Source organism: Neoarius graeffei, chromosome 19 (genome assembly GCF_027579695.1).
Source record: "Neoarius graeffei isolate fNeoGra1 chromosome 19, fNeoGra1.pri, whole genome shotgun sequence".
NCBI lineage: Eukaryota > Metazoa > Chordata > Actinopteri > Siluriformes > Ariidae > Neoarius > Neoarius graeffei.
This window is the reverse complement of record NC_083587.1, coordinates 44,303,217-44,315,434: the sequence shown is the minus strand read 5'-3', so window position 1 is coordinate 44,315,434 and position 12,218 is coordinate 44,303,217. Positions and strand designations below refer to the sequence as shown.

At 40.4% G+C, this 12,218-nt stretch overlaps 1 protein-coding gene across 1 annotated transcript in view; it reads left to right on the top strand.

The window, feature by feature from the left end:
* The window catches only part of LOC132867306 (ankyrin repeat and SAM domain-containing protein 6-like), an 84,593-nt gene that overhangs the window by 63,754 nt on the left and 8,621 nt on the right, over positions 1-12,218 (top strand). The window contains exon 11 of the mRNA XM_060900129.1: positions 1,041-1,231. Coding sequence (XP_060756112.1) covers positions 1,041-1,231 — 191 coding nt within the window. The remainder of the gene's footprint in view (positions 1-1,040; positions 1,232-12,218) is intronic.

Sequence of the window (12,218 nt, the reverse complement as noted above, 5' to 3'; positions counted from 1 at the left end):
CTCCACTATGTCCTGGGTTTCGGCACCACTGTAGCGATTCTATATGAGTGGGTGGAGCACAGAGGATGGCAGGATAGAGATCAGGTTTGCAAATAGGCTTTATTGCCACACTTTTCAGTGGACAATTTCCTAGACAACCATACACACACACGCAACCGGCGTCTAGTTCGGGCTGGGCTCCTCTGCCCTCGTTCTCCCTCCTTAAGTAGGGCGCGGTCACTGGGAAGACACACACAAACACAGGTTAATTGATGTCAGGTGTAGTGATTCTGCCACTTACCTTCCCTGACTCCGCCCTCCTGTCACAGACCGGCGCTTGACCATGCCCCCGCTGCCACAGGAGCATTTTTATTTTTTGCAAATTCGATAACTAATAACTTTATACAAAACGTCCGACAAAATCATTTCTACTTAGAATGTTAACAAACTGGTGAAATGATGGTAGTGATTTGTGAAAAATGCTATAATAATAATAATTCTTGAAAAATAAAAAAAAGATATGTTCTTACCTTCAAATACTTTCATTCCATGTTTTGTTGCTTTTTTTGGGGGGGTTGTTTTCGAGTAAAGTTTTTATTTCGTCCTCGGTTGGTTCAGCAACACGCTCTGCCATTTTGTTTTTCTCTACTCACAGTATATGAGCTGATAGCCTAGTAGTGGAGTACACGATCAGCGCACGCGATTGCTCCTATCCGGTGAATGTGGATAGAATAATTAATGTTAGCCTGTTACCTAAATTTAGTTAAGCCCCCCCCCCATTTTCCAGGAAATTGCATTTTGATGAAACGTTACAGTACATCATTTCAATTTACTAAGAGAAAAGCTTTCTAATTAATAAATTTTCCTAGGTTTTGTAGGAAAAAGCTCTGTTTGGACTCGATTTACCATGTTTGACATATAATGCATCTTGTTTTGCATCAGGGTTAACACAAGAATGATATATTTATGCTGCAAAGATGAAACCCTTGCTCTGGGTGCTTGTTTCAGGGAGCTTTTCTTAATCGTCGTACCCGTTTTGTCTCAATCAACTCTCTCCTCAGGTGGCAGTGCATCTGACAACGTACTGTCTCAAATTGCTGCCCAAAGGAAAAGGGCTGCAGGCCTGCTGGATGTCAAAACACCAACCCATGAATCATCAGCCTCTACGCCGCTGCCCACTGTGCCTGACATTAACCTGCCCAGTATTCAAAGCAACCCCACCACTAGCCTAGTGACAAGTGACTCCAGATGGGTATGGGCTTGTTGATATATTGTTTTCTTATCAGGAGATACAAAGTAATTTGGTCTATTTTTATATTGCCTTTAAATAATTTACTTGTTGCTAAACACAGCTATGGTAGAAAAGGTAGATGCCTTTTAGGCAAGTAGATGAAATTAGTGTCGGATAAGTTTTTTTTTTTTTTTAATTCAACATGTTGTGCAACATTTGGATCTAAGAATCACTGAGACACTTCACCGAACCACTTATCGCAGGTGAAATTTCTGACAATATGTTTGTTGAGCTAAGTTGCATGCTAATTTAAATTTTAGGCTCCTGTTTAACTTGATTCAGATTCTTAGCTAAGATTTGTTAATGTTAAGATTAGCTTGTGAATATGGTTTAGGATTTTTCTTGAACTGTACACTCACCGTCCACTTTAATAGAAACACCTGTACCTCTGCTCATTTAGGCATTTATCTGGTTATTCAATCATGTGGCAGCAGCGCAGTGTATAAAAGCATGCAGATACAGGTCAAGAGCAATCAGTTAAAGCTAGACGGCCTTTCGATTTCATAAAATCGGTGAAATTTAGCTCCCTCTGAAATTTGGTCATTGTGATGTATGTTTATTTCTGCAATATCTTAAAAAAAAACAGGCTATACTGTGGCTGGGAAGTTATTTAATTTGAGGGGATTCCCGGGCAAATAATGTGCATGAAATCGCTCGCTTCACGCAGTCAAGCGGACAGAGGAAGTCCGGTGCGCATGCGCAGGTCTACCACCTTCTTCTTTTCCTTCTTTTGGGTTTTACAGCAGCTGGCATCCAGTGTTGCATTACTGCCATCTACAGGTTTACTTTGACCGTGCACTGACAGTTCCATCATTCTATCGCTAAACGAACAGCTGATCACACCGAGGTGCTCGCTGACTGCTGATATTGATTTATTAGTTTGGTCCTGTGTTTCCTTTCCTTCGCAACATAACGTCTTTTCTTCTCATGTTCCGTTACTGTAGTCGGTTTTTCACGTTTCATTCACATCCTCCATTTTTCTTTCCTGTTTCAAATTTGTATCCCACAATGCCTTGCGCAAACGGGGAAAGCCCACAACGTAATGCATGACGTACTGTAGTATCTTGAATTGGGTCATGGTGAAGCAGGAAAAAATAGCGGAGAATTTAGGGCCATGTGGCCCTAAATTCATTAGTTGCTCTATTTAAAAAAAAAAAAAAAACTAAAATTGGAAGTCTGTGATTTGAATTCAGTAGCTTTCGGTCCACTAAACAAAATAATTGGGTGTCGGGGAAAATTCTTTTTATGACCTACACTTGAAAAATATGAAAGGCAGTCTACCTTTAATGTTCATATCAAACATCAGAATGGGGGGAAAATGTGTGATCTCTATGGCATGGTTGTTGGTGCCAGATGAATGGGCAAGTTTGAGTATTTCAGAAACTGCTGGTTTCCTGGGATTTTCACACACAAGTCTCTAGAGTTTACACAGCATGGTGTGAAAAACAAAAAAACATTGAGTAAGTGACAGTTTGGTGGATGGAAGCAGCTTATTGATGAGAGGTGTAAGGAAAATGATGTGAGTATTTCCTGGCAGCTTGAACCAATCACTTTCTACAACCAGAGTGAGCAGAACAGCATCTCATTATGTGCAGAACATGGAACCTTGAGGTGGATGGGCTATAATAGCAGGACAACATTGACTTCCACGCCTCTTGGACAAGAACAGGAATCTGAGGCAATTATGGGCACAGGCTCAGAGAAGTTGAGCAGTTGAAGATTAGGGGGGGGAAATCACCTGGTCTTTGTCTAGTCTTCATCTTTTCAGTTTTGGTGAGGTGGTCCGAGATGCTCGTTCTACGATGCTTTTCTGATCACCACAGTAAAGTGTGCTTATTTGAGTTACTGTTGACTTCCTGTCAGCTCAAACCAATCTGGTCATTCTCGTCTGATCTCTCTCATGAACAAGGTTTTTCAGCCTATCGACCCTCTGCTCACAGGATGTTATTTGTTTTTCGCGCCACTCTGTGTAAACTGTAGAGACTGTGTTGTGTGAAAATCCCAGATCAGCAATTTGTGAAATATGCAGAACAGCCCATTTGGCACCAACAACCATGCCACAGTTAAAGTCAAAGAAATCATTTGGTTTATATCCCTCATCAAAAAATTCAAAACTAAAAGTGTTAAGGTTGAATCTCAGCATTAACTCCACATAGGACGCAGCCATGTTTGTTGTATACAGTGGTGCTTGAAAGTTTGTGAACCCTTTAGAATGTTCTATATTTCTGCGTAAATATGACCTAAAACATCATCAGATTTTCACACAAGTCCTAAAAGTAAAGAGAACCCAGTTAAACAAATGAGACAAAAATATTATACTTGGTCATTTATTTATTGAGGAAAATGATCCAATATTACATATCTGTGAGTGGCAAAAGTATGTGAACCTCTAGGATTAGCAGTTAATTTGAAGGTGAAATTAAAGTCAGGTGTTTTCAATCAATGGGATGACAATCAGGTGCGAGTGGGCACCCTGTTTTATTTAAAGAACAGGGATCTATCAAAGTCTGATCTTCACAACACATGTTTGGTGAAGTGTATCATGGCATGAACAAAGGAGATTTCTGAGGGCCTCAGAAAAAGCGTTGTTGATGCTCATCAGGCTGGAAAAGGTTACAAAACCATCTCTAAAGAGTTTGGACTCCACCAATTCACAGTCAGACAGATTGTGTACAAATGGAGGAAATTCAAGACCATTGTTATCCTCCACAGGAGTGGTCAACCAACAAAGATCACTCCAAGAGCAAGGCGTGTAATAGTCAGCAAGGTCACAAAGGACCCCAGGGTAACTTCTAAGCAACTGAAGGCCTCTCTCACATTGGCTAATGCTAATGTCCATGAGTCCACCATCAGGAGAACACTGAACAACAATGGTGTGCGTGGCAGGGTTGCAAGGAGAAAGCCACTGCTCTCCAAAAAGAACATTGCTGCTCGTCTGCAGTTTGCTAAATATCACATGGACAAGCCAGAAAGACTATTGGACAAATGTTTTGTGGACGGATGAGAACAAAATAGAACTTTTTGGTTTAAATGAGAAGCGTTATGTTTGGAGAAAGGAAACACTGCATTCCAGCATAAGAACCTTATCCCGTCTGTGAAACATGGTGGTGGTAGTATCATGGTTTGGGCCTGTTTTGCTGCATCTGGGCCAAGATGACTTGCCATCATTGATGGAACAATGAATTCTGAATTATACCAGTGAATTTATTTATTTATTTATTTATTTATGCACAAGCATATCATTTAAAATAATGTAAACAATTATTATAATTGAGATGTGCGAAGGAGAGGTATGAAACCCAAGAGGGCTTATATAAAAAAAACCTGACCCATGAAAACAATAATCAAACACCACATTTGTTACAAACAAAGACAAAAAATAAGAAACAATTAAATGAAAAACAGAATAAATAAAAGAAAAAAGCAAACTGAGTGATTATGCAGTGAATATAAGAAGAGAAACAAATATATACATACATAAATGAATAATGTAAAACAAAGATACAATACATAAATAAAAATAGAAAAAAACCCAGAGTGGACTAAGACAATAAATAAACAAACAACATAACTATAGATAACTTATTATGTTTGATGGTAGATAGTTTTCTAAATGATGGTAGATAGAATTCTAAAGAAAAATGTCAGGATACTTTCATTTAATTTATTTATTTGCACAAAAGAAAACAAAACAAGAATAGACAATAATCATAAAATCTATGTGCAGGAGGAGGAGAGAAGCCTAAAAAAAGCTTATACTAAGCCCTCCTCCTTTAAACTGCTTAAGTAAATAACAGTGATTATTAAAGGTTATAGGTAAGGGTCGGAGGTGAAACGTAGAATATTAACTTTATTGTATAGAAGAACGACCCAAAAAGCGAATTCAATCTTCCTAGTGTCTGTTTTGCCCCCTAAAATTGAATAAAACTGATAAAATGTACTGTTTTGCCCAATTTCCGAAAGTTTGTTTACATCTCACTTATGCGCACTTTCACCGCCAGAGGACCATCGTCGTGACGTCATTCAAGCCAAACAGACTGGGAGCAGCTCTGTGTTTACTTGCAAACCGAGCACCCGTGTACGGACTTTGGTCGTGAGAGGTTGTGTAAAATGTCTGAAAGTTATAGCAATTTTGAAGTAGGAAGTCTCCACATTGAATATCGAGAGGTGAAACCATATATGTATGAACCTATGGCTGTTGCGAAGCAATCAGTGAATGTGGCTCACTGGTTTGACCGTGCAGCCTTGGAATCGGACAGCGACTCTGCCGACTCTGATCGCGGTAATGCCGGACCTCAACAAGACTCGCGCCCAAACTATTTATCCTGGTAGTTATGATGAATTCTTACTTTCATTATAATACTAAATAAGAGCCCTTTTGAAGAATAATTAAACCGCCCTCCCTAGTGGATATAGGTAACGATTACTTGACAGTGCGCCGGTAGGCCACATTAGCCTGCCATCCGCGGCATTATACTATTTATAGCCTGCTCTGAGCGAGGAAATATCCCTTTGTCTCATTTCCACAATGATTGTACAGGATCCTCAGGATTCTTGACTTGTCAATTGCAAGCAAAAGTAAAAATGTTTACCTCCAATCTTCTCCTTTTTGCTTGAGCGTTGGTGGTCCGTTTCTTCTTTGACTGCTTGATTTTGTTTCACCAGCACAATCCACTCTCTCCGCCTCTTCTCCTCTTCGGAAAAAAACAACCCTCTGGCTTCACACGCACAATTCACTCTCTCCGCCTTGTCTCCTCTTTTGGAAAAAGCCAACCCACTCGCTCTGCCTCTTCTCCTTTTTCGGGAAAGGCCAACCCTCTCGCTCTGCCTCTTCTCCTTTTTCGGAAAAAGCCAACCCACTCGCTCTGCCTCTTCTCCTTTTTCGGAAAAAGCCAATCCCCTCACTCCGCCTCTTCTCCTCTTCCAGAAAAAGCCAATCCACTCTCTCTACCTCTTCTCCTCTCTCAGAAAAAGGTAAAAACTTCTTCTTGAACCAGTCCCGTTGTTACAGTTCACTGCACAACAATAAGGCATGGTTTTTCTTTGGAAATTCCCGAACACACGTCTGCACTCAAGCCGAACGGCAATGCAAGTAAACGGAAGTGGACTCAACTCAAGCGGTTTGATTGTCTTGAATGACGTCACGCGCCGAGTGGTCACGAAAATCGCCGAACAGAAATTCGCCGCGATCCACACTAACTTTATTTTAATTATTACTTATTAACAATACTTCTTGGGACCAGAAGAAAATTACAGAGGGTTTTTTAACATATAGAGTTTCAAATGTGCATAAATTGAAAAACATTGCCTATGACCTTTAATCAATTAAGAACATAAATAAAACAAAATTCAAATACAATACCATACAATAAATTTAAAAATAATAACCTAACAATATATGATACTAAACACTAAATTACAAACATTTTATCATGGACATCTGTCCATGAACTGAGGCTACATCCACACGACAACGGCAACGAGATTTTTTTTTTTAGCGTGTAAAAAAAAAAATTGCGTCCACATGGGCAACGGATCAGTAAAATATCAGGTCCATATGGCAACGCAACGCTTGCTGAAAATGATGCAATACACATGCCACACCTCTATGTGCGCTGTAAGACGGTCCCATCGGAGACATCAGACCAATAGAAGAAGTAGTAGGACGCATGCGCATGTAACGGGTTTATTTTTTTTCCACTTGCCATTGTGTGTAGTGGTGGGGAAATTCTGCGCTGGCCCTTTAAGAGTGCAGGTAGTTATGGGAACGAGGCGCTGGCCTCTTTCAGTTCGTTTTGGAAATGTAAGCGCCAATGCCACTGGACGTTTGCAGCCCGTCCTCAGCAGTGTATTTGTGTCTCATTTCTTCAGAATAAAAAGACTGGTGAACAACACAACGCAACGTCTGTTACACGCATAAACCCCTTCTTCTCCCTTTTCCCCTCTGCCTCCATTATAGTCAGGTAACTGTTGCTTTGTGTGGAAGGCTGTACTTTCTGTTCATCAAAGCAGGTGTAAATTGTCTGTCTGGCAGGTCAGTCAGGTTAATGTGTAAACAATTCCAATTTCTGTTGTTACGAATGATGCGCGCAAGAGTGCTGCTTGTTCTAGTCATGTGGTTGTAACGTCATCGTAAACAAATCCGTTCTACTCATCCAGACGACTTCGCAACGGTGCCATTGCCAGATTTTTTCACTCTGGAACCCGTTCTCAAAAGATTTCGTTTTGGGGGCACCCAAAACGCCAGTGCCGTGTGGACGCCAGGCCGAAACGATAAACAATTTTATCAGATTCACCTGAATCCGTTGCCGTGTGGACAGGGCCTGAATCTCAAGAGAAGGTGGGTCATGTAGCAAGACAACGACCCTAAGCGCACAAGTCGTTCTACCAAAGAATGGTTAAAGAAGAATAAAGTTAATGCTTTGGAATGGCCAAGTCAAAGTCCTGACCTTAATCCAATCAAAATGTTGGGGAAGGACCTGAAGCAAGCAGTTCATGTGAGGAAACCCACCAACATCCCAGAGTTGAAGCTGTTCTGTACGGAGGAATGGGCTAAAATTCCTCCAAGCCGGTGTGCAGGACTGATCAACAGTTACCGGAAACATTTAGTTGCAGTTATTGCTGCACAAGGGGGTCACACCAGATACTGAAAGCAAAGGTTCACATACTTTTGCCAGTCACAGATATGCAATATTGGATCATTTTCCTCAATAAATAAATGACCAAATATAATATTTTTGTCTCATTTGTTTAACTGGGTTCTCTTTATCTACTTTTAGGACTTGTGTGAAAATCTGATGATGTTTTAGGTCATATTTATGCAGAAATATAGAAAATTCTAAAGGGTTCACAAACTTTCAAGCACCACTGTATGTCAGGGCGACCTTCGACCTGTGCATGTGCACTGTACCATATACCATGCCTTGCTAGGCGTGATCATGATATGCACACAGAAATGCTCGCTGAGCCACAGCTGTGACTCAAATCGGCCATAGAGCTTGAAATCGTGACGTCAGTTCATGGTATATCCATGATATACCATGATTGACTCACATTAATATATTTATGTATTTATTATATATTTATTATATTTTTTGGACGTCACGAGATGCATTGGTTAATCAATGGTGGCGCTATTTTATGTCATGTAAGCCATCCTTGGCCAAACCCTGCACGGGAATTTTTTGATGAGGGAAAGAATATGGGTTACTACAGTTGTGGAACAGGGCTATTTACTGAATTTTTATTATTTACTATTTACGGTTTGATCTCAAACACATTAAGAAGGCAAGAAATTCCACTAATTAACTTTTGACGAGGCACACCTGTTAATTGATGAGCATTCCAGGTGGCTACCTCATGAATCTGGTTAAGATAATGCCAATAGTGTGTAAAGCATCATCAAGGTAAACAGTGGCTACTTTTATTTTAGAATCTAAAATATGAAACATTTGGGGTGAGGGGGTTTAACATGTTATTCACCACATAATTCCATATTCCATACACTGAGTGCAGAATTATTAGGCAAGTGAGTATTTTGACCACAACATCCTTTTAATGCATGTTGTCCCACTCCAAGCTGTTTAGGCTTGAAAGCCTACTACCAATTAAGTATATCAGGTGCTGTGCATCTGTGTAATGAGAGGGGGTGTGGTCTAATGACATCAACACGCTATATCAGGTGTGCATAATTATTAGGCAACCTCTTTTCCTCTGGCAAAATGGGTCAGAAGAGAGATCTGACAGACTTTGAAAAGTATAAAATTGTGAGATGTCTTGCAGACGGATGCAGCACTCTTGAAATTGTGAAGATGTTGAAACGTGATCACCGAACAATCAAGCGTTTCATTGCAAATAGTCAACAGGGTCGAAAGAAGCGTGTGGGGAAAAAAAAGGCGCAAAATAACTGCACATGATCTGTGGAAAATCAAGCGTGAAGCTAACAAGCAGCCATTAGCATCCAGTTCTGCCATATTCCAGAGTTGCAACATTCCTGGAGTGTCAAAGAGTACAAGGTGTGCAATACTGAGGGACATGGCCAAGGTAAGGAAGGCTGAAAAACGACCACCACTGAGTAAGGCACACAAGATAAAACGTCAAGACTGGGCCAAGAAATATCTTAAGACTGATTTTTCTAAGGTGCTGTGGTCTGATGAGATGAGAGTGACTCTTGATGGGCCAGATGAATGGGCCTGTGGCTGGATCAGTAATGGGCACAGAGCTCCACTCCGACTCAGACGCCAGCAAGGTGGAGGTGGAGTACTGCTGTGGGCTGGTATCATCAAAGACGAGCTTGTTGGACCTTTTTGAGTTGAGGATGGACTCAAACTCAACTCCCAGACCTACTGCCAGTTCCTGGAAGAAACCTTCTTCAAGCAGTGGTATAGGAAAAAGTCAGCATCTTTCAAGAACAACATGATTTTCATGCAGGATAACGCTCCATCTCATGCGTCCAAATACTCCACTGCGTGGCTAGCCAGTAAAGGTCTGAAAGGTGAAAAAAATAATGACATGGCCCCCTTGTTCACCTGACCTAAACCCCATAGAGAACCTGTGGTCCATTATAAAACGTGAGGTCTACAAAGAGGGAAAACAGTACACCTCTCTGAACAGCGTCTGGGAGGCCGTGGTTGCTGCTGCACACAATGTTGGTCGTGAACAGATAAAGAAATTGACAGAATCTATGGATGGAAGGCTTTTGAGTGTCCTCATGAAGAAGGGTGGCTATATTGGTCACTGATTTGTTTTTGTTTTGTGTTTGAATGTCAGATATGTTTATTTGCAAATCTGGAGTTGTCATATCAGTGTACCTGGTGAAAATAAATAAGTGAAATGGCTACATATTTGGTTTTTATTAAGTTGCCTAATAATTCTGCACAGTGAAAGTTACCTGAACACATACATATTCTCCTAAAATGGCCAAAACTAAAAACACCCCACTCTAACTTCCATACATATTCAGCTTTGATATTTATGAGTCTTTTTGTTTGATTGAGAACATAGTTGTTGTTCAATAATAAAACTAATCCTCAAAAATACAACTTGCCTAATAATTCTGCACTCCATGTATGTTATTTCATAGTTTTGATGTCTTCAGTGTTATGTAGAAAATAGTCAAACTACAGAAAACCTATGAATGAGTTGGTATACAAATGTTTGACTGGTACTGTATACTCAGTCCCCTCTGAAAGTATTGGAACAGCAAGGCCAGTTAATTTATCGTTGCTATACAACCTTGATTCCAAAAAAGTTGGGACAAAGTGCAAATTGTAAATAAAAACGGAATGCGTTTTTATTTACAAATCTCAAAAACTGATATTGTATTCACAGTAGAACATAGACAACATATCAAATGTCGAAAGTGAGACATTTTGAAGTTTCATGCCAAATATTGGCTCATTTGAAATTTCATGACAGCAACACATCTCAAAAAAGTTGGGACAGAGGCAATAAGAGGCTGGAAAAGTTAAAGGTACAAAAAAGGAACAGCTGGAGGACCAAATTGCAACTCATTAGGTCAATTGGCAATAGGTCATTAACATGACTGGGTATAAAAAGAGCATCTTGGAGTGGCAGCGGCTCTCAGAAGTAAAGATGGGAAGAGGATCACCAATCCCCCTAATTCTGCGCCGACAAATAGTGGAGCAATATCAGAAAGGAGTTCGACAGTGTAAAATTGCAAAGAGTTTGAACATATCATCTACAGTGCATAATATCAAAAGATTCAGAGAATCTGGAAGAATCTCTGTGCGTAAGGGTCAAGGCCGGAAAACTATACTGGGTGCCCGTGATCTTCAGGCCCTTAGACGGCACTGCATCGCATACTGTACAGGCATGCTTCTGTATTGAAAATCACAAAATGGGCTCAGGAATATTTCCAGAGAACATTATCTGTGAACACAATTCACCGTGCCATCCGCCGTTGCCAGCTAAAACTTTGTAGTTCAAAGAAGAAGCCGTATCTAAACGTGATCCAGAAGCGCAGATGTCTTCTCTGGGCCAAGGCTCATTTAAAATGGACTGTGGCAAAGTGGAAGACTGTTCTGTGGTCAGACGAATCAAAATTTGAAGTTCTTTATGGAAATCAGGGACGCCGTGTCATTCAGACTAAAGAGGAGAAGGACGACCCAAGTTGTTATCAGCGCTCAGTTCAGAAGCCTGCATCTCTGATGGTATGGGGTTGCATTAGTGCGTGTGGCATGGGCAGCTTACACATCTGGAAAGACACCATCAATACTGAAAGGTATATCCAGGTTCTAGAGCAACATATGCTCCCATCCAGACGACGTCTCTTTCAGGGAAGACCTTGCATTTTCCAACATGACAATGCCAAACCACGTACTGCATCAATTACAGCATCATGGCTGCGTAGAAGAAGGGTCCGGGTACTGAACTGGCCAGCCTGCAGTCCAGATCTTTCACCCATAGAAAACATTTGGCGCATCATAAAACGGAAGATACGACAAAAAAGACCTAAGACAGTTGAGCAACTAGAATCCTACATTAGACAAGAATGGGTTAACATTCCTATCCCTAAACTTGAGCAACTTGTCTCCTCAGTCCCCAGACGTTTACAGACTGTTGTAAAGAGAAAAGGGGATGTCTCACAGTGGTAAACATGGCCTTGTCCCAACTTTTTTGAGATGTGTTGTTGTCATGAAATTTAAAATCACCTAATTTTTCTCTTTAAATGATACATTTTCTCAGTTTAAACATTTGATATGTCATCTATGTTCTATTCTGAATAAAATATGGAATTTTGAAACTTCCACATTATTGCATTCCGTTTTTATTTACAATTTGTACTCTGTCCCAACTTTTTTGGAATCGGGGTTGTACATTGAAAACATCTGGGTATGAGATCAAAAGATGGATGTGAGACGATAGATCGGAATTTTAGCTTTCATTTCCTGATATTTCCATCTAGATGTGTTTTAAACAACTTGGA